The sequence below is a fragment of the Leucopleurus acutus genome (genome assembly GCF_964270905.1).
Source record: "Leucopleurus acutus genome assembly, chromosome: 8".
Taxonomy (NCBI): Eukaryota; Metazoa; Chordata; class Mammalia; order Artiodactyla; family Delphinidae; genus Leucopleurus; species Leucopleurus acutus.
Genome location: NC_139151.1, coordinates 96,542,895 through 96,569,456, shown reverse-complemented (window position 1 = coordinate 96,569,456; position 26,562 = coordinate 96,542,895). Strand labels below are relative to the sequence as shown.

Here is a 26,562-nt window from a genome sequence, read left to right as displayed (position 1 = left end):
TCGCCCCTCATTTTGGGCAGGATGTCATAGTAAAACCACAGGAACCAGAGAGCGATATGACATCTTTGCTGACGTGAGCACAACAGGAGGCTCTCTCCCCTCCACCGCCTCCCCAGGCAGTGACCTTGCAAGCGCATCAGCACAGACGGGTCCAGCGTGGGGAAGAATGAGAGTAAAGAGGCAGGCAATAGGCAGGGTTGGGGAAGAGGGGAGGGCAGGAACAGGAGGACTAATTTAGAGGTGCACGAGGATGGGGAGGGAAGCAGTTGCAGGAAAAACTGAACGGTGTCTCCACTCTCCAACAAGCCAATTTTGAAACACCAAATTAAAAAAAAAATTTTTTTTTTTAAAGAACCAAACGTGCTTTTCAAACCCTAACCAAAAATAAGGCGCGCGGGTGCGCGCACACAAATACACTCACGCACATACACACGCACATACACACGCACACACACGAGCCATGTGGCTAGCACGGCTCGGGCCCCCGAGCTGGACAGCTCTGGCCGCCCCCTCACCTGCTGGACAGTTCTCCCCCGCCCCCGCCCCGGAACCAGGACCGCCCGCCAGCCCCGCAGGAATCTCGCCCTGCAGCCGCGAGCTGCGCCTAGGCTCGGAGCCCGAACCCCCTCGGCGGCCCGGACGCCCCCACCTCTAGCCCCACCCTCTTCCCTACGGACCCCTGCTGTCCCTCTCGAGACCTACGCCCCCTCACACTCCTTTAGGGCCTCCTTAGAGGCCCCTTCGCCCTAGAGCCCCTGTTTCCTCCCAGAGTCCGTTTCTCCCGGGGAGCCTCGTCCCAAACACCCTTCCGGGGCCCCCAGCGGCCCGGACCCTCCTACCTCCCGAGCCTCGGGGGACCGGCCGGGTTCGGCCAGACGTCCCCCGGCAGCCGAGCGTCAGTCGCTCCTCGGCGCGGGCGCCGCTCCGAGCGCACGCCAGTTCCGCGTCTGCACCGTGAGCCGTGTACCACTCTGACTCGGTGAAGGAGGGGGAGGCTGAGGGGCCAGGGGCCGGACCATCCACCCCCGGGGGGACAGGGCTGCACCAAGCCGAGCGCTGCAGGGTGGAGCCGGACCTCGGGAGAGAGATGGCTACGCACACACCTATGCTTGTGGGAGTGGGAACGCGATGGGGAGCGCTGGGCCAGCCCAGCGCCTCTACGTGACAAGGGGAGGACCCAAAGGAATACTTTTTGTTTGGGTTGCGCGCAAACATTTTAATTCGACACGGAAACAGAGCCCATTTCGATGAACTGCGGATGAATCTGGAATCGACGTCTCAAGATAAGCTGCCCTAGGACTTTCTCACCGTTCCCCTCACCTCATCTACCTCCCCCGCTCGCGCTTTGGAAGTGCCCAGCCGCGTGGGCAGGAAAGCCTGCGGCCGCGGCGGTGGAGCCTACCAATTCAGGGGCGGCGGGGGGACTTGAGGCCGGAAGGCGCGGCCGCGGCATCTCCTCCACCCCGTGCGCTCCAAGGCAGGGAGCGTGAGCGGTGCCGCGGTGCGCGCTGGGAGAGGGAGTCCAGCCCTTCCGCGAGGCTAAACCCCGGACACAGCAGCCTACCCCTGGCTTCAGGGAACTTTTCTCGCTGTCCCACAGGGCCTGCGGGCCAAGAGGAAGGATTGTTGTACCTTCTTAAATATCAATGGAGAAACCAAGGCATTATACCCGCGCGCACGAACACAGGTGCACGACTGAGGCGTTAGTTCCGAAAATCCAACACCCTCTCCCTCACAGAAAGGCAACACGATCCCACCGGGATCACTGAAGGGGGGCAAGGGCGCGTCCCAGACTCAGCACTTCATTGACCCTTACATCGCAATGGGGCTGGTGAAAGGAGGTCCCCACTCACTGCCAAGGCTGTCACTTGTGACTTGTCTCCCTCCTCTGAGTTTGGAAACGGACCCGCAAGGACACAAGCTTCCCTCCTGTGTTGTCGGGCCCCACCCCCATTCCAGAAATTGGTTTCTCTCATTCTGAATTCGTTTTGGCCTTCCTGTACAAACAGTGCCAGGCCTATCGGTGAGGCAGCCCGGAGGCATTTATGGCCAAGCCGCAGGGTGACAGTGGAGAATTTATCTTGGGGCCCTATGGAGAAAACAGGAAGTGGTAGAGGCAGGATGGGCAGGGCCCTGGAGAACCTTGTGCAAAGTGGCCCCCAGGTTCATCCATTGGGCCCGGTTAGTACAGTCTTCACATGGAGCACCGTTTTACCAGGATCCCTACTACCCAGCAGCCACAAAACTCCCAACCCTTTGACTCTCCTTTAATGCCACTTGAGGATCTCCTTTGCCCAGCCCTCAGGAATGTTTGTCCTTCTCAGTCGGTTCCACCTCTAGGGGGCAGCCACCAGCCTCAGCCATCCAGCTCAGAAAACAGAAGATACAGCGGAAGATCGGTCACTCGTGCACATCCCAGATCTCAGAGAGCAGCGGGGGAAGCTTTTTATCCTGCAGGCGCAGCGCAAATACTTGCTCTGAATGGACACTGCTCAGTGTCCGGAGGTTCACCAGTTTCATTAGCATCCGTGGGAACATGAGTCGGTCCTGGGAAAGAAGGACAAGTACAGCCTTTGTCTCTCCCCAGGGAAGGGGAGCAAGGGTGGGGGGTTTGTGGGAGAGGTAGAGAATTGTCTGTGCACGACGTAGTCAGGGAGGGATTCTTGAAGGGAAAGTAGTTGTGTCAGGGGATGAGCCTGTGGAGAGGAGAAAGAGGGCACAGTGGGGAGACTCACATGGGGGTGGTGGATGGAGACGTAGGCATGCAGGGCCTCCACATATGTGTGTTGCAGCCTCTCTACCTGGAGCTGGTCCTGCACATTGGGCCGGTCTATAGGTCACCAACAGAGTTGAGTAGCAGGTCTGGCCAGGGTCTTATTTCCATACCCCAAATCACAACCAAAAAATAGGGACATGCCCTACCCAACCTCTCCCATCCCAAAGTAACACAACAAGGGCCTCCACCCCCACGATTCTTGCCCTATGGGGCCTGCAGCCCTCTTTGGTGTGAGTCTCTTGCTCGTTTTCCCTCTTGCCCCTCCTCCACACCTGCAGAGAAGATGCTGATGGCAATGAGCAAGGCAAACTCAGCATCATTTAGTTGCAGCTCATTCATGGCTCTGGAGAACTCAAAGATGGGGTTGATGAACTCCACCTGCAGCCCTGGGGAGGAAGAAGAGAGGCTGGGTTGTGTGGCACGGGCAGCACTGCTCAACTGAGGAGACTACCAGGAACTCAGTAAGAAGCCTCCAGGGCTCTGCTGTATAACCTTGGGTAAGTTTCTTAACCTCTCTAAGCCTCATCTGTGAGGCGGGAATCATATCTGAGCTTATAAAACTGTTGTGATGGTTAAATGATAAAGCATACAGACCACTTTGCACTGCACCCAGCATACAGAATGTGCTGAATTAAATGACAATAATTCTGTTAGAATTCTTCTTAGAATGCTTGAGGGCCCCACATTACTAGAAATAGAAGCAACCCTTATGTTTGTTTATAAAAAGACTGCTTCACTGGCAATTGGCCTTACTTATTTGAATACTAGCAATATATTTCTTGTTTCACATCACAGGGGAAACAAAGCAATGTGGTTGAGGGTGTGGACTCTGGTGTCAGACTCCCTGGGTTTGAGTCCTAGCCCTACCATTTACTAGGCTGTGTGACCTTGAGTAAGTTATTTAAGCTCTCTGGGCCTTGGTTTTCCCATCTCTAGAATGGAGATAATAATAGCACCTACCTCATAATGGGTCCTTAGAATAACGAGTGGCACATATGGTAACTCCATGTAAGTGTTTGTTAAATAAATAATAAATTTTAAAAATAGAACCAGCCTTCTTACTGAGGAGACCGAAGTTCAACAAACCATGACCTGAAGTGGTGACATCTAAAGAACACTTCTCCCAAACACACTGTCAAAGTCTCCCCAGCCCATGCCATCCCCTAGTTTTCTCAGATGTCTTTTAGCAACCATCTGCTAACTTCCATTCCAGGCTTCTTGATTAGTCACTTCCTGTGCTTTCACCCCGATGTTTATCAAGTGTGTGTTGATCCATTTAATGGACAAGCCCCATTTAGAAAGCATTTCTTGGTGAGGTGTCCAGCCTTGAATTGTGCTGAACAGCCCCTTCATACAGAGAGGACGAGCAAGTTCTAGAGTTACGCCCCCTGCGAGGGTCGGCTACTGCTCGCTGAGTGGACGCCCCCAGTGTGATCGGTTCACATCGTTAGTCACCCACGCGAGCAGCATATGGTAGTGGAAGTAAAGGAGGAGGGAGAACTGACCAAAGAGCAGCCCTGTCTCTTCTCCCCGCACTGAAAAAGTGAGAAATGAAAAACAAACATGATGACATAAAAACTGCTTATATAAATGAATCTATAAATAGATACAGATTCAGACAGCACAAGTCCGCAAGTGCTGAAGGAACACGCAGACATGAGAACAGGGAAGAGTTCAGAAAGGAGGATGTTATGAAGGAGAAGGCCGTGGTTAAGAAGGACTGGGGTAATAACCATCTGGGGAAAAGGTGATTGGGTAGAGAAAGGGGGCAGGACTGGGCTTTTAAAGCTGGAAAAAGTCATTACATCACTCCTATTAGGTGCCTATACATTCAGGCAGCACACGGGGCACTACAGAAGGCAAGAGGTGTCAACACAGCCCTGCCGTACCCTATAGTGAAGGGAGGCCTACCTAGAAAGCTCACTGGGTGGCCTGTGATGGGACAAGAGCTGGCCTGGGTCACCGGAAACCTCTGTGAGCTCTGCACTGGAAACCAGTATTCTCCAAACCCGAGGATGGAGTCAGCATCAGACACATTTTACAGACCCGCCCACTCAGGTGTTAAACCACCAAGTCTCTTGTTCAGCCTCAGTCCTGTCCCTCCGAAACACCTTCCACCTTCCATCCTTTCCCAGCCCTCCTCCCACAGCACAAAGCAACCATTGAATATGAGGAAACCAAAACTGCTTAGCCTGCAAGCAAATGTCAGCTAGAGAACAGCATTGTGAACTAATTCTTGGAGAAAGTACTCCAAGATACTCCAAGATGGGGATAGAAGTGTTCACTCTTATCCTAAAACTGCCTCATCTGGGCACATCTGCCATGTTTTAATGCCAATTCCATGGCTACTCAGAAAGCACAGCTGAATAGGAGGAAATCAGTCCGCATGATCCTTAAAGAGCACGTCTGAGAAAGATTTTTCAATTTTGACTACTAAAAGGCTTGGTGAGGTTTTCAAGTTTCTTTTCCTAGCTGTAAAGTCTTTTCTTCAAGCAAAATATTATTCAGAAGCACAATATATAACGCAGATTTAAATGGAGTTTCTGGTTTGGCTAAAGTTAGGGTGAAGGACGTTTTTCCTCTAAGGTGACACTTCCATGGAAACCCCCCCTCAGGTTCCTGGAAACACAGTTTGAGAACCACTGGCCTAATGCAACAGAGGACAGGAATCTATCTGGGGCAGTTAAGGGAGACCTATCAGCATTCCAACTTTCTGTCTTGGAAAAACAAGTGGATCCTTCCCTTTGTAGCCACTCAAACCCTGGGCCTGTAGCTCTGTAGTCACTATGGGCCCCATGACAAAATGCATCTGTTCATCCAACCCAGTCCCTTTGTGATCTCAGTTCTCACCTGCTTTGGCAAAGTCTTCCCGGTTATAACTGAAATCCTTGAGGAAGGTAATACTCTCACTTCCAGGGTTGTACCTCCGAGATGTCTCCAGAAGCATCACCTGCACACAAATATTGGGCTGGTCTCGGCCCAGGGCACCTTCAAGGGAAGGTCGAGCCCCTCATCCCTACTTCCCAGTGCATGTGGCTTCCCAGCTGTCTGGCGGGGGCCCCCTCCCACAGACATCCCGCTCTGGTCCTCCCTTCACCCTCGGCCTTGCCAGCCACCTCGATTGCAGAGGTCTTCAGGAGGGCGATCTGGTCCTCCCGGCTGAGCTGCAGGAAGCCCGGCAGCTGTTTGGCAAAATCAACGATCTCCTGCACAGAGACAATGGCCAGCTCCGTGAAGTGGGCAAAGCGTTGCTGACGGGCCTCCCGACTCTGGGGATCTGGTGCCATGGGCCAAGGCTACCCCGAAAGGCAAGGAGGAAAGAAACAAACCACTCTGAGTCAGGCATCAAGAAGCCAGCTGGTGCTCTGGGCACAGCGACCTCTCCCCAGGCCCCTCAGGTACCGTGACTCGAAGCCGGTCTGAGAAGGAACGTCTGTTACACTGCTGCTGGGCAGCCACCAGCTTCTCAATCATGCCCAGCTGCTCCGGGCTGAGCTGGGGCAGGACTTGGGGCGGAGAGGAAGCCCTCGGGGGCACGGATGTGGCCTGAGCCTGTTCCTCCTCTTGCCGCTTCAGTTTCTTCAGACGGATCTGTTCTTCTGACAGAACACCTGAGAACAGAGCCAGATGTGAGGAGGGGAGAAGAGGGGGAGACAGGAAGTGGGGATGGGGCAGAGGCGTAGTTTGAGCCTCCAGAAAAGCAGAGAGTGTTAGGTAAAGACAAGGAAGAGATTTTAATCCACACTTAGGGACCGTGTAGCAAGGCCCATAGGCTCAGCTGCCTTTCTGCCCCCAGACCCTGGTACCCAGACATGCCCTCTTCCCCATCGGCCTAACCACACCCCTCCCCCAGCTTCAGTCCCCAGACACTCACACTCCTCCCGCATGCCGGCCTGGCGGCATTTGCGAAGGCGGCACTCCTGGCACTTGCGACGCATGTAGGTGTCCATGGGGCAGTGGCCCCCACTGTGGCAGACGTAGCGCGCCCCTTTGATGACACTGCGGCGGAAGAATCCCTTGCAGCCCTCGCAGCTCAGCACGTTGTAGTGGAAGCCGGAAGCCTTGTCCCCACACACACTGCACAGCTCATTCCCCAGCATTTTGGGGGCTGGCCCCTTTTTCCGCTTTTGTGGACGAAGCTCTGGGTACAGGAAAGAGCCTTAGTGTTCTTCTTCAGGGAAAAGGCTAGGTGCCCAGCTGGCCACTGCCCTGAGCACTCAGTGACCTTCATTTACTTCACTGTACAAAGTCTATCCAGTCTCTCTATTCTAAGAAAGTAGCTCTCGTATGCAAAGTGCTATTTATGTCCTAGGTACTGTCTGAGCCCTTTATACGCACTGATCCTTACAACCATAAGAGATAGGCACTCTTGTTATTTCCATTTTACAAATAAGGAAACTGAGGCTCAGAAAGGCCTAAGAAACAAAAGTTACACTCAGATCACTTAGATCTAGTTGACTCCAAAGCCTTTGGACTTAACCATGATCTTATAAGGTAAAGAGCCCTGAAGTTACCCCTCCCGGATCCAGGGAGCCCTTACCTCCTCCAAATCCAGCAGCTCCTCACCTGTGGACTCTGGAGGGGCCTCCACCCCGGGGAGCAGGGCTGTGGGCTCTGTTGCCTCCAGCCCCAACCGTGAAGTGCTCCCAGCAGATTGGGGTGTGCTAGATTCCTCCCTGAGGGAACAGCTGCTGCTTCCCAGAGGCTGGCTGCTTGCATCTCGTGCATCTGGCTCCCACAGCTCCACTGCACAGTCTGAACCCCGAAAGAGAGGCACAAGGGCGTCTCAGGTGCCCAGCATTCTCCTGGGAAACTGCAAACTTATCTCCACCCATAGAGGGCAGTAAAACGTCGGCTCCGGCTTTGGGACCCTGCGATTTGTGTGGGCTCTAGGGCTAATCACTTGTAGTCCCCTGCACCTCAATACCTTAAATAAGGATGTTAACCTTTGTCCCCTTTCGGGGCTGAAGTGCATCCATCTCAGAGGTCAGACAGAACTCTTGAAGGCCCAGCTGGATAAGCATTGGACATGCCAAGCCTCCCCAGCAGCAAGCCCGGATTGAGAAGGACGGACAAGTATCTGCAAGGGCCAGGCACCAGAACCAGGGCAGAGACAGTGTGGGCAGAAGGGGGCAAGCAACACCAAGAGTAGCTCTGGACTGCTCTCCACGGAAGGGCAGAAGGTAGGCAGTGAAGGAGGCTGATTCCCGCGGGAGGAGAGGAGTTGGGGCCTGGGCTCAGGGGAGAGGGCTGGAGTGAAGAAGCTTACCAGGAGAAACATCAGGCACAGGGGCCTCCAGCCACAAAGACATCTCTTCCTGGAGCCCTGGACATTACCAAGGGACTGTCCTGCAGGAATGGTCCAGGTTACACTCTTCCCAGACTGGGTTCCCTCCCCTCCTGATCCTGCTTTTTGTCTGTACTCACATATCAGCTAACATTTACTTGCCATATATGTGTCAGCTGTGCTAAGGCTTTCCATGCCTTCCTCACAATATCCCTACGAGGTCAGGGCTATTCTCAAGCCCAGTTTACAGATGAGGAAACTGGGGTTCAAAGCCATTAAGAAAATAGCCTATGGGCACACAGTTAGGCAGTGGCAGAGCCAAGACTCCGACTCTGGTCTCTCTGACATTGAAGTCTGATTTCCTGGCTACCATGCCACCTTTTCTCCCCAGGACACCCTCCAGGCCATCAGGGAATGTTTGGGCACCACTGCCCTGCTTCTGTCAGAGCCCCTTCCCCCTCAGTCTAGCACTGGGGACCGCCAGAGTTGGGCAGAACCAGGACATGTGATCGAGGCTCCCTCCACCCAGTGAAACACACTGCTGGTTAGAGAGCCTCACTCCTGCCACCTTCCAGGGTCCCAAGACAAAACTCTTGCCTCCAGAAGTCACCCCAATTCACATCCAGGACCTCCTGCCCCTGACCCCCTCAGAAGTTATCATGGGACATAAACAGAATGCTGTCGCTGTCCGAGCTTCCGTCACCATCATCCTTTTCACTTCTCCCCAGAGACCCCTTTCTAAACGCACAGGACACCCCGCCGCCCCCGCCCCCACCCGCGCCCCAGACACACAGGCAGAGCCCCAGGCCAGCGCTGAAGAGCAGACCCACCGAGTGCCCAGGCCGCCAGGCTCTGGCTGGGGCAGTCTCTGGAGCCCCCTTGCTGGGAGAGGAGGATGGTGCAGTCCCTGGTCCACAGGCCTCAGCGGCCGGGGAGCCGGAGCGGAGCAAGAGAGGGTCCGGGAGCCGGGAGCCGACCGACCAAAGCCCTGGCCTCCTCGCCCCCGCCCACGGGCCGCTTCCCCACCGTGCTGACTCCGCCCCCTGCCGGCCTGCCACCCCCTCGGCCCGGCGCCACCTCCGGCCCCTACCCCCAAGCCCGAAGGCCGCATTTTCCTGCAGATCTGCCCGGCTCTCCCCTTCCTCTCCTCACCCTGGCGGCTCTGAGCTGCTCTTACAGGCAGCTCCCAGGCGCCCCCACCCCACTCCCGGCAGCCTCCAGAGTCGTTTCCTCCCTTCCACAGACACCTCGCGGAGCAAAGGTCCCGGCCCGGCCCGGAATTGCGACACCGAGCCCAAGCTTGCTTTCCCGGCCTCCCTCCTCCTCCTGTACCTCTGGAAAGGGGCCAAGAAGCTCTCCCCACTAGCCCAGGCCTCTACCAAGCTGATAGAACTACAGGGGTGGAGACAGGCAGGTGCTGGGCCTTCCAGGGAGTCTCTGAACGTGGATGCCCTGCGGAGGCCAGAGAAGGGAGGAGGCCGGAGGGGGAGGTGTGTGGGTGGTGGAAAGAAGTCGCTACAGCAATGGATGGTCTGGGACGGAAGACGGTAGATCTGGGTGCCAGTCCAGGATGGATCTGAGAGGGTATGCAGGTACCCTCATCTGGGGAAGGGTTCTGTCAGAAGTGAGGGCAGGCTCTGTCCAGCATCTACTGAGACTGTAGCCGTGCCTTCTCGCCAGAACATGAGGTCCATCCCTGAAGGTAGACACCTCGTTTTACTGATTTTACCTCCCCTGAAACAGGGCCTGCCATAAAGTAGAAACAGAGTAGGTACTGTGGTTCTGTTTGTTGAATGAATAAGTAAACAAGAAAAATAGTATCATCCTCTTCTATCCCATACTTGTTGGCTCTAGTCAATTTCATCATTGCTTTAGTGCTTGGGCTCTGAGCTCAAATTTTGGGTTCAAATCCAGGCCTTGCCTCTGCCTCTTATTTGCTGTGTGATCTTGATTAAGCAAGTTACTTAATGTCTCTGAACCTCTGTTTCTCTATCTTTAAAACTGGTATAATAATAATGGTTTTTGCCACATAAGGTTGTGAGAATTAAACAATGTATCAGAGCACACAGTAAGAGTACTAGAAATGGAAGCAGTAATTAAACTCCCAATCCTTTCAGCTATGGGTCTTCCCATCACCTTGAATCTGTACACTGTTAACCTTCGTGTGCTTATTTCCATCTACAAACCCCTCACTATCTCTTCTGGTCCTTAGAGCAGCCCCAGGAGGGAGGGAGGGGACAATAACACTGAGCTCATGGGAGAGTCTTTTCCAAGACCACACACAGTCAGTGGCCAAGCTGGGATCAGAATCCAGATGTTCTCACTCACGTCCCTGTCCTCTTTCTTTCTCCTGTGTCAGAATCCGGGATACATCTTGTTGCCTCTCAGCTCTGCTGGACCAGTGAAGCGAGATGGACGAAGCTGGGGCTGGTGGGCTGCAGTGGGAGAGGCAAGGGGCCCTGGGGATGCTTCAGTCCAGATGTGGGAGGCAAGGAGCTGAGGTTACTGCTGGTTGTTCCCCCCCTACCCCACTCCCAGTTTCCTGCTCACAGGCTCTTCCTGTTTTGCTGTGCACTTCAGTTCCCATGGGCTCCACATGAAAGCACAGAAGGACAGGGGGCCAGGGCAAGCGGCCAGAGGTACTGAGACAGAGATGAACAGGACACCAGGGAAGAGGAGAAGAGAGCGAGTAGGGAAAGAGTGGACATGGGGTGTGGGGGAACAGGACGGGAGAAGGACAGGGAAAACAGAAATAGAAAGGAGCTCGGTGAAAGATGGGAGGAAGCACAGGGTGGGGCAGGAGGAACAGGCAGAGGTTAGGGAGCAAAACTTGAGAAGACAGCAGTCTGGATGGTGTTGCAAAATCCGTCCATGTATTCATTTTCACATTTCAGAAAAGCCCCTCTGACACCCCCATCTCAAAGTTCTGCCTCCAGCTTTTGCTCTTGTTCCCTCTCATCACAAGGTCATCCCCTCACAAGGCCCCCACCCTGGTCCGGGCATCTCTGAGTCATGAGCACAAGGCTCTCCATGTCTCTTGCTTATGTTCCCTCCCTGATTTTTACAAGGCCCCAGCTGTCCTGGGAAAGTAAAAACCAGGGACCGTATCCCCTGGGAAACTAGAACTGTCCTGTCTTAGCACCCACATCATCGTTCCAGCTTCCTCCTCCACCTTTCCGCATCCCCAGAAGCTCCAGCACAGAGGCAGAGTCAGCGATGTCACTGCAACACTTGGTTCAAGGAACTTGGGATGGAACATTGGTCTGGGGGCTGATATCTATCTTCTGGGAGTTGGGAGAAGACCCATTCACTCCTGATCCTCAGCTCCCTCTCCCGACACCCTGGTCTCCCCACAGGACAGGACCCAGCAGTACACACAAGCCGCATCGGGAGCCCTCTGACCCAGGCTAGAGCCAGTTGCTGAACAAGCAGGTTAGGGCGCCATCTCCCCCACACAAGGGATTCAGCCTCAGCCTAATCTCAAGTAAGGGAGGAGGAAGCATTACTGCCAGAGTTACCCCTTCAGGTTACGGGGGTTCAGGAGCCTCCCCCGCATGAAGATGGGAAGGGAGAGCAAAAGGGGTGAAGACCAAAACCTGTTGGTGGTATTTCCACAAAGGTTCTAGAGATTAATGACTGGGACTTCTTCCCCAAACCAGGGCAAGTAGTCAGGTGATCTGCAATGGGAATCACATGTCTCATTTTGCCAGACACCCCCCACCCCCAGCCGCCACTGTGCAGTCCCACCAGCCCACTGGAGGTGTTAGGTGCAAGGCCTCCCAGCCCCATGGGGCCTTTCCTATGTTTTCTTGGCTCCTAGAAGAGGCAACATGCCTGGGAACTCCTTTTAGGGTCTTCCAGGTCACACTTCTGACCCCCAGAACCTCCAGAGGCTCCTCCTTGCAGCAAAGGGAATCTTGAAGCAAAGATAGGAGCATTCACCAGCCCACAGTTATATGCACAACTGGATAGCACTCCCATGAGGCAGGCCACAAGGTACAGTTTGCAGGGATGGACTGGGGCAACGGCTTCTTGCTGCCTCCATCACCATTCTGGAAGGCTGCAAAGTGTGGGGGTCATCTTGCATGCTGCTCAAGTGACTCCTCCCCAGCCTCCCAATCACAGGAGACAGAAGAACCCAAGAATTCCTGCTTCCCGGGTCTATGAGTTCAGAGATGATATAGACAGCAGAAAGAAGAAAAGTAACATTTATTAGGCCCTACTACATACATTTATCTTTACATGTATTATTTTATTTCTCCTCATATATAATCCTAGAAGAGAATACTAGCAAGGGGTCAAATATCAAATTTGAATACAAGTATAGCTGACTCAAAACTCAAACAAAAAATGCCCACCTCTCTGTATTACACAAAACTGCCCCCCCAGATAGGAAAAACAGTCCACCCACCTGGATTTAGGTTTGCTTCTGCCAACACAGGGTGCAGCAGTAGTTCCCAAACCTGGCCTCATTTTCAGAGATTCTGATTTATTTGGTCTGAGGTACGCCCATGTATCCATCTATCTAACTATCCATCTACACATCTATTCTTTTTGCATCTGTAGTTAGAAATCAAGGTGTGGGGACCACAGAATCATCTGGCAGAAAACATGCAGAAGCTGGGGGTCAAGAAACCAGGGCTCAGCTCTTGGCTCTACCATGTACTTGTGGTGTAATCCTTACCCTTCCTGGGTTTATTTCTCACCATAAAAAGTGAAATAGGGGCTTCCCTGGTGGTGCAGTTGTTGAGAGTCCGCCTGCCGATGCAGCGGACACGGGTTCGTGCCCCGGTCCAGGAAGATCCCACATGCCGCGGAGCAGCTGAGCCCGTGAGCCATGGCCGCTGAGCCTGCGTGTCCGGAACCTGTGCTCCGCAACGGGAGAGGCCACAACAGTGAGAGGCCCGCGTACCGCAAAAAAAAAAAAAAAAAAAAAAAGTGAAATAATATCTTCTCCATCAATCCTTCCTACATCGGATGCTTGCAGGCACAACGAATATAGAAATTGAACAAGTGGGAAGAAAAGCAAAAGATGAATTTAAGGGATTTTTGTTCTACTTGCCAAAATTTAATAAGCTCGGGATTTACATTCTGAAATCACAATGCTCTGGCTAGTTTGCAAGGAGAGTAAGGGGCATATTAAAACAAAAGACTCAAAAAGTCCCAATAATATGTAGAATTTTGCCAATTAGCCATGTCCCATCCAACCCCACCAATGTGAAAAGGTTTCCTTTGCTAGAAATCTCTTCATTGAAAGTATCGGAGGGCCACTGAATACAGTTAAGCAATGCAGCTTGAGTAGCCTGTGAGAAATAAACCATTTTAAGGGCTATTTGACTGGAAATCAGAAAACTTGAGTTTTAATCCATTCTCCTAAACTGTGTGACCTTGGACAAGTCACTTCCTCTCTCTGGGTTTGTTTTCTTATCTGTGAATTAAGGGGACTAGGTTAGATCGAGGATTCAGAGATGCTGATTTATGAAGCCTCGTAATGGTCTTCATGAACCTCTTGGGATTGTATGCAAAATTCCATTTGTGTGTGTGGACATTTTTCTGGAGGAGAGGGGACTATATTTTCATGATTCATAAAGGGGCCTGTAACAAAGAAGAAGTAAAATCCTGCAGCTCGTGGAAGGAAACGCACATTCACAGAAAGACAGACAAGATGAAAAGGCAGAGGACTTTGCACCAGGCGAAGGAACAAGATCAAACCCCAGAAAAACAACTAAATGAAGGGGAGAAAGGCAACCTTCCAGGAAAAGAATTCAGAATAATGACAGTGAAGATGATCCAGGACCTCGGAAAAAGAATGGAGGCAAAGATCGCGAAGATGCAAGAAATGTCTAACAAAGACCTAGAAGAATTAAAGAACAAACAAACAGACATGAACAGTACAATAACTGAAATGAAAAATATACTAGAAGGAATCAATAGCAGAATAACTGAGGCAGAGAACAGATAAGTGACCTGGAAGACAGAATGGTGGAATTCACTGCCACGGAACAGAATAAAGAAAAAAGAATTAAAAGAAATAAAGACAGCCTAAGAGACCTCTGGGACAACATTAAATGCAACAAGATTCGCATTATAGGGGTCCCAGAAGAAGAAGAGAGAAAGGACTTGAGAAAATATTTGAAGAGATTATAGTCGAAAACTTCCCTAACATGGGAAAGGAAACAGCCACCCAAGTCCAGGAAGCACAGAGAGTCCCATACAGGATAAACCCAAGGAGGAACATGCCGAGACACACAGTAATCAAACTGACAAAAATTAAAGGACAAAGAAAAATTATTGAAAGCAACAAAAAAAAAAAAAAAAAAAAAACCACACAAAATAACATACAAGGGAACTCCCATAAGGTTAACACCTGATTTCTCAGCAGAAACTCTACAAGCCAGAAGGGAATGGCACGAAATATTTAAAGTGATGAAAGGGAAGAACCTACAACCAAGATTACCCTACCCTGCAAGGATCTCAATCAGATTCAAAGGAGAAATCAAAAGCTTTACAGACAAACAAAAGCTAAGAGAATTCAGTACCACCAAACCAGCTCTACAACAAATGCTAAAGGAACTTCTGTAAGTGGGAAACACAAGAAAAGAAAAGGACCTACAAAAACAAACCCAAAACAATTAAGAAAATGGTAATAGGAACATACATATCAATAATTACCTTAAATGTGAATGGATTAAATGCTCCAACCAAAAGACACAGGCTCGCTGAATGCATACAAAAACAAGACCCATATATATGCTGTCTACAAGAGACCCACTTCAGACCTAAGGACACATATAGACTGAAAGTGAGAGGATGGAAAAAGATATTCCATGCAAATGGAAATCAAAAGAAAGCTGGAGTAGCTATACTCTTATCAGATAAAATAGACTTTAAAATAAAGAATGTTACAAGAGACAAGGAAGGACACTACATAATGATCAAGGGATCAATCCAAGAAGAAGATATAACAATTATAAATATATACACACCCAACATAGGAGCACCTCAGTACGTAAGGCAACTGCTAACAGCTATAAAAGAGGAAATCGACAGTAACATCATAATAGTGGGGGATTTTAACACCTCACTTACACCAATGGACAGATCTTCCAAGCAGACAATTAATAAGGAAACACATATTAACAAATATTAACAAATTAAAGAATAAAAACCATATGATCATCTCATGCAGAAAAAGCTTTTGACAAAATTCAACATCCATTTGTGATAAAAACTCTCCAGAAAGTGGGAATAGAGGGAGGCTACCTCAACATAATAAAGGCCATATACAACAAACCGACAGCAAACATCATTCTCAATGGTGAAAAACTGAAAGCATTTCCTCTAAGATCAGGAACAAGACAAGGATGTCCACTCTCACCACTATTATTCAACATAGTTTTGGAAGTCCTAGCCATGGCAATCAGAGAAGAAAAAGAAATAAAAGGGATACAAATTGGAAAAGAAGAAGTAAAACTGTCACTGTTGGCAGATGACATGATACTATACATAGAGAATCCTAAAGATGCCACCAGAAAACTAGAGCTAATCAATGAATTTGGTAAAGTTGCAAGATACAAAATTAATGCACAGAAATCTCTTGCATTCCTATACACTAACAACGAAAGATCAGAAAGAGAAATTAAGGAAACAATCCCATTCACCACTGCAACAAAAAGAATAAAATACCTAGGAATAAACCTACCTAAGGAGGTAAAAGAGCTGTACTCAGAAAACTATAAGACACTGATGAAAGAAATCAAAGATGACAGCAAGAGATGGAGAGATATACCATGTCCTTGGATTGGAAGAATCAATATTGTGCAAACGACTATACTACTCAAAGCAATCTACAGATTCAGTGCAATCCCTATCAATTTACCAATGGCATTTTTTACGGAACTAGAACAAAAAATCTTAAAATTTGTATGGAGACACAAAAGACCCCAAATAGCCAAAGCAGTCTTGAGGGGAAAAAACGGAGCTGGAGGAATCAGACTCCCTGACTTCAGACTATACTATAAAGCTACAGTAATCAAGACAATATGATACTGGCACAAAAACAGAAATACAGATCAATGGAAAAGGATAGAAAGCCCAGAGATAAACCCACGCACCTATAGTCAACTTATCTATGACAAAGGAGGCAAGGATACACAATGGAGAAAAGACAGTCTCTTCAATAGGTGGTGCTGGGAAAGCTGGACAGCTACATGTAAAAGAATGAAATTAGAACACTCCCTAATACCATACACAAAAATAAACTCAAAATGGATTAGAGACCTAAATGTAAGACCGGACACTATAAAATTCTTAGAGGAAAACATAGGAAGAACACTCTTTGACATAAATCACAGCAAGATCTTTTTTGATCCACCTCCTAGAGAAATGGAAATAAAAACAAAAATAAACAAATGGGACCCAATGAAACTTAAAAGCTTTTGCAAAGCAACGGAAACTACAATCAAGACAAAAAGACAACCCTCGGAATGGGAAATATTTGCAAACGAATCAACGGACAAAGGATTAATCTCCAAAATATATGAACAGTTTATGCAGCTCAGTATTAGAAAAACAAACAACCCAATCAAAAAATGGGCAGAAGACCTAAACAGACACTTCTCCAAAGAAGACATACAGATGGCCAAGAAGCACATGAAAAGCTGCTCAACATCACTAATTATTAGAGAAATGCAAATCAAAACTACAATGAGGTATCACCTCATACCAGTTAGAATGGGCATCATCAGAAAATCTACAAACAGGGCTCCCCTGGTGGAGCAGTGGTTGAGAGTCTGTTTGCCGTTGCAGGGGACGCGGGTTCATGCCCCGGTCCGGGAGGATCCCACATGCCGCGGAGCGGCTGGGCCCGTGAGCCATGGCCCCTGAGCCTGTGCGTCCGGAGCCTATGCTCCGCAACGGGAGAGGCCACAACAGTGAGAGGCCCGCGTACTGCAAAAAAAAAAGAAAAAAAAGAAAATCTACAAACAACAAATGCTGGAGAGGGAGTGGAGAAAAGGGAACCTCCTGCACTGTTGGTGGGAATGTAAATTGATACAGCCACTACAGAGGAGAGTATGGAGGTTCCTTAAAAACTAAAAATAGAATTACCATATGAGCTAGCAATCCCACTCCTGGGAATATACCCAGAGAAAACCATAATTCAAAAAGACACATGCACCCCAATGTTCATTGCAGCACTATATTTACAATAGCCAGGTCACGGAAGCAACCTAAATGCCCATCAACAGATGAATGGATAAAGATGTGGTACATATATACAATGGAATATTACTCAGCCATAAAAAGGAACGAAATTGGGTCATTTGTAGAGACGTGGATGGATCTAGAGACTGTCATATAGAGTGAAGTAAGCCAGAAAGAGAAAAACAAATATCGTATATTAACGCGTATATGTGGAACCTAGAAAAATGGTACAGATGAACTGATTTGCAGGGCAGAAATAGAGATACAGATGTAGAGAACAAACGTATGGACACCAGGGGGGAAAGTGGCGGGGGTAGGGGTGGTGATGGTGTGATGAATTGGGAGACTGGGATTGACATATACACTAATATAGATAAAATAGATAACTAATAAGAACCTGCTGTATAAAAAGTAAATAAAATTCAGAAAAAAGGGGGGGGGCTTGTGACTAAATAAGGCTAACTTTTTGACTATCTAGTCTTCAGCTCTCAATTTCTATTTGCTTCTCCATAACAATTCTGGAAGTAATGTTTAGATCCTGAGGTATATATAAATAATTCAATCTGGAGTCATGGGGCAAGATACTGACCCTGCTTTCTTCCATATATTCTGATCACGTTTTATTTCTCCAGTGATCTGAGGTGGTTTGCTACTAGGGGGCAGATCTAAATCAAAGCAACCCAAGGGCCTACGATCTGACCTCCTGGAGCTGTGAGTCCCCCCAAGCTGAGTCACAAAGCCCTGAAGCCAACTGGCTGCACCTGTATCCTAATGGTCAGTGCCAAGAGGGCCTCTCTGACTCTGTGGAAACCCCACCTACTCCCACCGTATATGCTCCTTCCCCTTACCCCTATATATCTCCCCACTGGTCTGAAATTTCGCCCCTACGGATTCACTGCTTTGGTTTTGCAAAGTCTGAACATCCTGTGCAACCCAACTCCTTTGAGAAGAGGCATGACATCTTGATTCTAATTAACTAAAACTTGGAAGTGGACGGGTGGGAGGACAGGGAAAGGACTGGAAGGGGGAGTGAGAGGAGTCCTGAAGCTTTGCTCAGGAAATGAGCATTGGCTACACCGGGACCAACCTCGGGGACACAGGAGTCCAAAGGGCTGTTTACACGCTGTGCCCTACACCCAAAACAAGACTTCTTCCGGGGAAGAGAGCCAGTGCCAAGGCTCAAATTCCACCCGAAGGAAGGGGTGTGGAGAAAGGCGCCCTATACCACCCCTCGCCCCAATTCTGCACCCGCTCTCGCTCTAGGTCAGGCCCGGCAGCACCCCGGCCCGAGGGGGTCGCTTGCTGTGCCGGCCACGGTCCGGCCTAATACAAGAGCCACCTTGGTACTGGGTCTCCGCGGGCAGAGGCAAAACCCACGCTCAGTGTTCTCTTTACCAAGACGAGGTCTTCAAGCCCTTTTCTGCAGGGCGAGGTCGCGCTACATTCCCACGCTTCTCCGCCACGGCGAGATCGCGAACCTCCTACAGGAATTCCCTACCTGATTCCTCCTCCCTCCATCCCTGTCCCCCCCTTTAGCAAGATGGCGGCGAGAGCACTTCCGGCGTGTGTCCTTAAGGGTGCGTCCGGGCGGCTGCTGCAAGTGCCACTCAGCGGGTTCCAGCCTCTTTGCTGCACAGACTACAGCGGTGATGGCGGGCAGACAGTTCGGCTGGAGCCGGGTGGCTCTTCTCCAGCTCTTCCTTGGTGTTAACCTGATGGTGATGCCACCTACCCAGGCCCGGCGTCTGCGTTTCGTTACCTTGGTAATGAGATGGGGTCGCCAAGGGCTCGCCAGTGCTAGGAGGGCACCGGCCTGCGGGTGGAGGGATGGGCGGGGCTTTGCTGGGGTCTGGGGTCCATTGGAGGAGGAGCTGGTTTAAGAAGAGACGACCGGCCTGCGGGGTTGGAGGCCAGGGTTCGCAGTTTTTGTGAAGCTCTGGGGTATTTGGGGGGGCAGGGTGTACGGAGTTCAGTATTAGAGGATAGGTCGGGTGAGTCTGCCTTGGGACAGGGATGTAGCTGAATGGTAAGAGGCTCGCGAAGAAAACCTTTGGTGATTTTTTTTCCAGTTTCCCCCACCATCTGCATTGCTTTTATTTCTTTTCCTTTCCCACCTGTACTTTTGATTTTCCCAAGGTCTCCAGTGACATTGCTTAGCCAAGTTAGAACCTCTGGAACCTGGAGGAAGTTACTGACTTCTGAGTTGGGGTCTTTTGCAGTTGGTAGAGTTAAGGCTTCCCAGAGTGAGTGACGGCTCCTTCTCAACATGGGGCAGAGTTTGGCTCTGTGTCCACATCGAGGGGACCCTTCTGACCTGTAGGCTAACCATTTTCTTCCCTCAGCTGTACCGACATGGAGACCGTTCGCCAGTGAAGACATACCCCAAGGACCCCTATCAGGAAGACGAATGGCCCCAGGGATTTGGTCAGCTAACCAAGGTGGGTCAGAAGCCAGCTCTCTCTCAGGATGAGCTGTAGAATGAGTGACCTCTAGAGCAGGCTGCAGAGCTTGGGGCCTCACCAAACTGCCTTTTCCCATGTGGGTGCTGATTTTGACCACATTTCTTAATCTTACTTTCATCTGTGCCTAGATTAAAATGGGCATACATAATGCCATGCACAGTCGGCCACTTAATAAATGACTCCTGGTATCAGATTAACCCACTCCTACTTTCAACCAGGAACTTGGAAAGCAATAGTGGCTAGGCCCTGTGGTAATTGTGAGCCATCCCTTCCCTGTGGGCCTCTTAACCCTTGGGTTTGCCCACAGGAGGGGATGCTACAGCACTGGGAGCTGGGCCAGGCTCTGCGACAGCGCTACCATGACTTCCTCAACACCTCTTACCACCGGCAAGAGGTAAGGCTGGGAGTTCTAGAGGCAAGGGAAATGGGAAGTGCTGTTCTCACTCTCTGCCCTCAGGGAGACTATGGGTGAGGCTGGGCACTCTGGCCTCCCTCCATGCACTTTTAGTTACAGCACAACTACAGGACAAGACATCCAAGGGCTGTCTAGAACAAAACCCTAGAGGCTGAGTTGCCCCTGCTTGGCTTGGAGAGAGGCAAAAGTGATCAAGCATCCAAGCTGACTTAAGGATCTAGCAAAGTAGTTTCTGACTCTGTGAAGTAACTCGACTTTCCATCCAAGACACTTACTGAGTACCTGTTATGGGGCAGGCACTATGCTAGCATTGCACATAATGGTGCACCATACAGATCTGATCTTTGTGCCTAGATGTTGTTATTGTTTCCTTGAGGGCCAGCCGTATCCTGATCTTGCCCTTTCTCACAGCTTATTCCTCCCTTTTCACAAGCAAATATCTCTGTTCCTTATTTTATTTCCTCTCCTGGTCTCTAAGACAGTTATAAAGGGAGGTGTGATTGAAGGCAGTTTCTGCCCTTAAGGACCCAGGCCTAGATAGGGAAACAGGTGTTGTAATAAACCAGGCAAGCAGACAGACCTGAGAGCCTTGTTGACTAAGCACTTTGGACTGGGAGGGGCATTTGAACTAGAGCCATTCCCACAGGAGTTCTTCACAGATGGGGGACAGCTACGCCCCCAGCTGAGTGGGCCTTGGCTGGGAAGAGGGATGAGGAAGGCCAGAGAAGGGGAGAGGGCCAGATGCATGGTTGATTTATAATTTGCTAGGTGACCATCAAGAACAGAACCACCCCTGGAGCCCCAGTGAGGGGCCAGAGCTCTCCCACCCCGCTCCCACAGATGAGACTTATGTTGTCATCTCTACAGGTTTATGTGCGAAGTACAGACTTTGACCGGACTCTCATGAGTGCTGAGGCCAACCTGGCTGGACTCTTCCCTCCCAACGGGATGCAGCGCTTTAACCCAAACATCTCTTGGCAGCCTATCCCCGTCCACACTGTGCCCATTGCCGAGGACAGGGTAAGACCAGCCAGCTCTTCCCTAGAGGTGGTGACAGGGACAATTCTGGCCGTTGGCCTGCTGATCCCCGACTCCTTCTCTGCCTCTGCTTCCCCGCTTTGGTCTGCAGCTGCTGAAGTTCCCATTGGGCCCATGTCCCCGTTTTGAACAGCTGCAGAACGAGACCCGGCGGACACCGGAGTATCAGAATGAGAGTATTCAGAATGCAGTGAGTGGGGCTGAGGTGGAGGTCACCACACTGTCCTTTCCCCCAGGGCAGGACTGATCCCCTGATCCATTTTTCATAGCAATTTCTGGATATGGTGGCCAACGAGACAGGGCTTACGGACCTGACACTGGAGACCATCTGGAATGTCTACGACACACTTTTCTGTGAGGTGAGCCGGCTCAGGGTCCCCGGTGTGACCACTCTTCTCTCATACCTCGACAGGCCTAGGTGACCAGGCCAAGTAGAACACAGTGCCTGGACACCATGCTTACTGGGGAGGTCCAAGCAAGCCACCTCTTGTGAAACAAGGCAACTTCCCTCACGGGTGAAAAAGAACCTCAGAGTGGGAAATAGTTTATCAGTCGTCAGCAGTTCCTGCTTCTGTCCACCCAGAGCTCTCGTGGTATCTGACTCCATTCTGCTGAGTCACACTTCTCGCTCCCAAGCCTGCTTTCCTGTTCCCTGCAGCCTATGTCTCCTGGTTCCAGTCCCTCTGCCTCTCCTCTCCCTCCCCTCTCTCTCACACACACACACACAGGTACTGTCCCACGTGGGAAGAGAGCTGCTCTCGGGAGAGGCTCTGGCCTAGGCTGGGGAGCTAACCTGCCCGCTGCCGTACACAGCAGACACACGGGCTGGTCCTGCCGCCCTGGGCCTCGCCCCAAACCATGCAGCGTCTGAGCCGGCTAAAGGACTTCAGCTTCCGCTTCCTCTTCGGGATCTACGAGCAGGCAGAGAAGGCCCGGCTGCAGGGGGGTGAGTGACAAAAGCAGCATGTCACTCCCGTCAGAACCCTACAGCATTAGACATCTGCTACTGGGGGCTTCTTACATGCTTACTTCTCTGCCTGAGGTGTTCTCTGCTCTTTCAGAACCAGATCCCCCTAGTTATCCCGTCAGCCATCCAGTCTCCCCAGTTCCGCAGATACTTAGCATGTTTGTCACTGTGTGAGTGACCACAGTTAGGTTTTTGTGCTTTTCTGCCATTCATATCCTTAAGTTTCACCCATGTCAGAAGACCCTCCCTTCCCTCAAATGACTTCCTACCTCCAGAGGACCACCGGGGGCCACTCTGAAAGGACGCTGAGAGTAATACACGTCAGTTTCTTCATCTGAGCACCCAAGGGAGTGCCAGCTGCCAGACCTTTCCAACATCTAGAAAGTTTTCAGAGCCTACACATGACAGAGTTCCCCTGGCCTGGAGCCCCCATCCTGTGTGCTCTGAAGCAATCTTAAGTTTATATTTATTCCCAACTGGAGTAATTCTTCAAACATGGGCAGGGCCTCGTAGCTCCTTTATAAATAAATGGGCAGGTTTCCGCACCTGTGAGAAATATAGATATCTTGTTTTGTCTTGCTTCCTTCTGTAAATTTGGAAGTTATTAGAGAGCAGGGGCTGCTGTAGAGTTTGCGTGGTTCCCCTGAATCTAAAGCGTTCTCTGTGCTGGTGATCAGACCCAGGACTGGCAGAGGGGGAGAGGACCTCAGATAGGTCTAGTCAGAAGACGGTGATGGCTGTAGCCACTGACACTGGGGACTCTCTCCTTCAGGAGTCCTGCTGGCTCAGATACGGAAGAACCTGACCCTGATGGCAACCACCTCCCAGCTCCCTAAGCTGCTGGTCTACTCTGCGGTAAGCTTCCACGGTCCCCAGTGTGCTGACGTCACGTAGGAGCTGGATCTCTCCTCTCTTCAGTGCCTGGGGGTGTGGGGGGCAGTGCTGATGGGGAGCCCTTCTCTCTTACAGCACGACACTACCCTGGTTGCTCTGCAAATGGCGTTGGATGTCTACAATGGTGAACAAGCCCCCTATGCGTCCTGCCACATATTTGAACTGTACCAGGAAGATACCGGGTGAGTGGAGCTATGGGTCTGCCCTGAGGAGAGGCGCTCACGTGGGGACTGTGGGCAGCTCCCATCTTGTCTCCTATCAACCCTCAGGAATTTCTCAGTGGAAATGTACTTTCGGAATGAGAGTAACAAGGCCCCCTGGCCGCTGATCCTGCCTGGCTGCCCTCACCGCTGCCCGCTGCAGGACTTCCTTCGCCTCACAGAGCCTGTTGTGCCCAAGGATTGGCAGCAGGAGTGCCGGCTGGCAAGCAGTCCTGCAGACACAGGTGAGCTGCTGCCTGCCTCCATGCTGGCCGTGTCCCAGAACAGCTTACAATTCATATCCACAGGCGTCGAGAGAGCTGATGCTCTTCCAGCCGTCCTGTTGCGGGGATGGCAGTCCTTTAGCCAGCTCAGACGCTGCATGGTTTGGGGCGAGGCCCATCCTATCCCTAGACAGTTAATTTCCCACCCTGCGACGTACTCCTCACCCTCAGGCAATGCCCCTCTTCTTATACTGAGAGAAAATAAAAGCAACCGGGAGAAAACTGTCTTGTCCTCCCACCACCAGGTGTCCCAGCTTACTCGCTGGTACAAGCCACCACTTGGAGCCAGCCTCTCCACTTACACTCTGGGTCCATCTCTTCTCACCTCCACACGGACCCCGGTGCTCAGTGTTACTGCTCTCCTGGATCAGTGTCATCTCAAAGCCTAAAAAAACCTCTTTGGCCCACGTCCTTCTCCAGCTGCCACTCCTTTTCTCTCTCCCCTTTTCGGGTGTAATCCTTCAAAGGGTTGCCTAGACTCTGGTGTCACTACCTCAGTGCCCATTCTCTCAGACTCACACTGGACAGTCTTATGTCACCTGCCACTCCATGGAAGCCACTCTTGTCAAGGACCAATGACCTCCTCTTACCAAAGCCAGTGACCAATTCTTAGCTTCTGTCACCTCTCAGCAGCATTACAGAATCGATCACTCCTTCCTTAAACACTTCCTTGGCTTCTCTGGTTCTTCTCCTAACTCATAGGCAGCTTCCTTTACTAGCTTCTCCTCCCCACTAACCAGTGGATGGCTCAGCCTCGCTCTTTCCCCATCCATGCCTGCTCCCAAGGTGAGCTTACCCAGCCTTATATTACCATCTCCATGCTAAGTTCTGTCTTTTTATGACTCACAGATTCATGACCTCTTCTCTGAGCTGCAGGTTCACATATCCAGCTGCTGACTTGAGGTCTCTACGTGGATGTCAACTAAGGCATGTCACAGTTGAAGTCTAAATCCAAATGCTCAAAAATCAATCAATCCATCCAAATGCTCTTCCCCCAAATCTGCTCTTCCTCCAGGCGTCCCCACCTTAGTATATGGCGCATTAGCCACCTAGGTGTATAGCATAACCCAAAGCGCTATTCTGAATACCCTCTTCCTCAGACCCCACCTCCAAACCACTAGCAGATCCTACCAGCCCCATCTTTGAAGTACACGCTCTTGCTCCCTAGCCCTGTCTGCCATCATCTCTTGCCTGAAGTACTGAAAAGCTTCCTAACGTTCTTTCTGATTCTGTTCTTGGCTCTACCAGTGTTTCAGCACAACAGAGTTAATTTTTTTTAAACATAAATCAGTTCACATCACTACTCTTCTCAGAATCTTCCAGTGGCTTCCCATTACATTTGGAATAAAACCCAAGTTCTTGGGCTTCCCTGGTGGCACAGTGGTTAAGAGTCCACCTGCCAATGTGGGGGACACGGGTTCGAGCCCTGGTCTGGGAAGATCCCACATGCCGCGGAGCAACTAAGCCCGTGCACCACAGCTACTTAGCCTGCGCTCTAAAGCCCGCGAGCCCCAACTACTAAGCCCGTGAGCCACAACTACTGAGCCCGTGCACCTAGAGCCCGTGCTCCGCAACAAGAGAAGCCACTGCAATGAGAAGCCCGCGCACCACAACGAAGAGTAGCCCCTGCTTGCTGCAGCTAGAGAAAGCCCACATGCAGCAACAAAGACCCAACACAGCCAAAAATAAATAAGAAAAATAAATTAAAAAACAAAACAAAAACAAAAAACCCAAGTTCTTTACCATGGCCTCCAGGCCCTACTTGGTCTGGTCCTCTGCCCTCATCTCCTGTGCTTGTGTATTCTGCTCTAGTGATACTGACTTTCTTGCTGGTCCTAGAACATGCCAAGCAAATTCCCTTTTGCCTTTGCTTCCCGTCCACCCACCCCACCCCCTGACCCCTGGCCTCAGGACACTCTTCTCTCAGATCTTTTGTATGTCTCAGTGACTCCAGGTTCAAATGGTCACTTTCTCAGTGACACCTTCCCTGACTGACCTACCTCTCCATCATTTCCCCCTTACCCTGCTTTGTTTTCCTTTATGGCATTTGCCACTAATCCATCATGTCTATCATTTGCCTGTCATGGCATCTCCTCTCCTAGAATGTAAAATCTACAAGGGAGACTTTGTCTTGGCCCTCTGTGATATCCCCATTGTAAGAACAGCACCTGGCATGTGGTAGGCACTCAGATATTTGCTGAATGAACACTGACATGACCTTTCTCTCGCCCTCCCTGCCCTGTGCCCAGAGGTGATCGTGGCCTTGGCTGTATGTGGCTCCATCCTCTTCCTTCTCATAGTGCTGCTCCTCACCGTCCTCTTCCGGATGCAGGCCCAGCCTCCTGGCTACCGCCACGTTCCAGACGGGGAGGACCATGCCTGACAACCACTCAGCCCCCTTCCCTCTGCCTCCTCGGGGAGGTGGGCTGGGCCTTGCTCCTGACTGTTGCTGCTCCCCAGCCCATGGACAGGAGACCCTGGGTTGGGCCTCCCTCTGGTCACCCCAGCCTAGATGAACAAGTGGCGCTCAGCTTGGCCTGTGGCACCTGTCACTCAGCATTCATGTGCCTGACGTTAACCAAGTACTATGTTGGACGCTGGCTTTCTCCAAACAGGATTTGCCTCCTGCATGCTCCCTTCTAAGGACCTGAAATGTAGACGAGTATTCAAGTTTCACTCAGGACCTAGGATAAAAAGGCTGAAGGAGTTGCCACTTGATCTACTTTGCCTCTCCATCAAGCCCTGCTCACTCTCTCTTCCAACCCAGAGTGTTTGGCAAATGGCCCAGAGGACACAGTCTTGCCTCTCAGTGCTTATTTTAGTGGGAAAAACTGCAAAACACTGGGGGTACAAACACTGGCCACCAAGGAACCAGATCACCCAAGAGCCAGCCAGCGAAGTTTTCCTTTGTCCAGCTGAAGCCACCATTAACTGGAGTCAGACATAATGCTTCCAGCATCTTTGTCACCCCTGCACCTTGAGCAGGTCGGAAGGATGTGGGTACTTGGGAGGGAGTCGGGGGAGGTGTGGGGGGG

General features: G+C 50.9%; 2 protein-coding genes across 12 annotated transcripts; one reads left to right on the top strand and one right to left on the bottom strand.

Moving 5' to 3' along the window:
- Positions 1-1,121: 1,121 nt before the first annotated feature.
- On the bottom strand, positions 1,122-18,683 carry NR1H3 (nuclear receptor subfamily 1 group H member 3). 6 transcript variants are annotated; one of them, XM_082845762.1, is made up of 10 exons: positions 18,663-18,683; positions 8,046-8,125; positions 7,343-7,531; positions 6,651-6,917; positions 6,179-6,387; positions 5,893-6,072; positions 5,627-5,726; positions 3,049-3,162; positions 2,736-2,830; positions 1,122-2,547 (listed from the first exon to the last, which is right to left on the bottom strand). In XM_082845762.1, exons 2-10 carry the CDS (start codon positions 8,086-8,088, stop codon positions 2,401-2,403), a joined length of 1,344 nt encoding a protein of 447 aa, XP_082701888.1. In that variant the 5' UTR covers positions 8,089-8,125; positions 18,663-18,683; the 3' UTR covers positions 1,122-2,400. The 6 variants fall into 6 exon arrangements, with proteins under 6 accessions (XP_082701888.1, XP_082701889.1, XP_082701887.1 ...); XM_082845763.1 differs by lacking the exon at positions 18,663-18,683 and adding an exon at positions 9,216-9,234; XM_082845761.1 differs by lacking the exon at positions 18,663-18,683 and adding an exon at positions 9,154-9,211.
- Positions 18,684-18,907: 224 nt separating this feature from the next.
- Positions 18,908-26,548, top strand: ACP2 (acid phosphatase 2, lysosomal). 6 transcript variants are annotated; one of them, XM_082845184.1, is made up of 12 exons: positions 19,221-19,258; positions 19,404-19,510; positions 19,610-19,705; positions 20,037-20,123; positions 21,012-21,164; positions 21,274-21,372; positions 21,452-21,541; positions 21,996-22,128; positions 22,922-23,004; positions 23,119-23,225; positions 23,313-23,488; positions 25,777-26,548. In XM_082845184.1, the coding sequence occupies exons 4-12, from the start codon at positions 20,043-20,045 to the stop codon at positions 25,908-25,910; spliced, it is 1,056 nt and encodes a 351-aa protein (XP_082701310.1). In that variant the 5' UTR covers positions 19,221-19,258; positions 19,404-19,510; positions 19,610-19,705; positions 20,037-20,042; the 3' UTR covers positions 25,911-26,548. The 6 variants fall into 6 exon arrangements, with proteins under 6 accessions (XP_082701306.1, XP_082701305.1, XP_082701308.1 ...); XM_082845180.1 differs by lacking the exons at positions 19,221-19,258; positions 19,404-19,510 and adding an exon at positions 18,908-19,030 and having other exon boundaries at positions 21,999-22,128; XM_082845179.1 differs by lacking the exons at positions 19,221-19,258; positions 19,404-19,510 and adding an exon at positions 18,908-19,030.
- Positions 26,549-26,562: the final 14 nt, after the last annotated feature.

What these genes read in the sequence shown, in the direction of transcription:
- NR1H3 (XM_082845762.1), bottom strand. Translation starts at nt 8,088, where the DNA reads ATGTCTTTGTGGCTGGAGGCCCCTGTGCCTGATGTTTCTCCTG. An exon ending in GGCCCCTCCAGAGTCCACAG is followed by an intron (nt 6,918 to 7,342) that starts GTGAGGAGCTGC and finishes TCCTGTACCCAG; the next exon opens with AGCTTCGTCCACAAAAGCGG. An exon ending in GGCCGGCATGCGGGAGGAGT is followed by an intron (nt 6,388 to 6,650) that starts GTGAGTGTCTGG and finishes CTCTGTTCTCAG; the next exon opens with GTGTTCTGTCAGAAGAACAG.
- ACP2 (XM_082845179.1), top strand. Translation starts at nt 18,917, where the DNA reads ATGGCGGGCAGACAGTTCGGCTGGAGCCGGGTGGCTCTTCTCCAGCTC. An exon ending in AGCTGCTGGTCTACTCTGCG is followed by an intron (nt 23,005 to 23,118) that starts GTAAGCTTCCAC and finishes TCTCTCTTACAG; the next exon opens with CACGACACTACCCTGGTTGC. An exon ending in CTGTACCAGGAAGATACCGG is followed by an intron (nt 23,226 to 23,312) that starts GTGAGTGGAGCT and finishes ATCAACCCTCAG; the next exon opens with GAATTTCTCAGTGGAAATGT.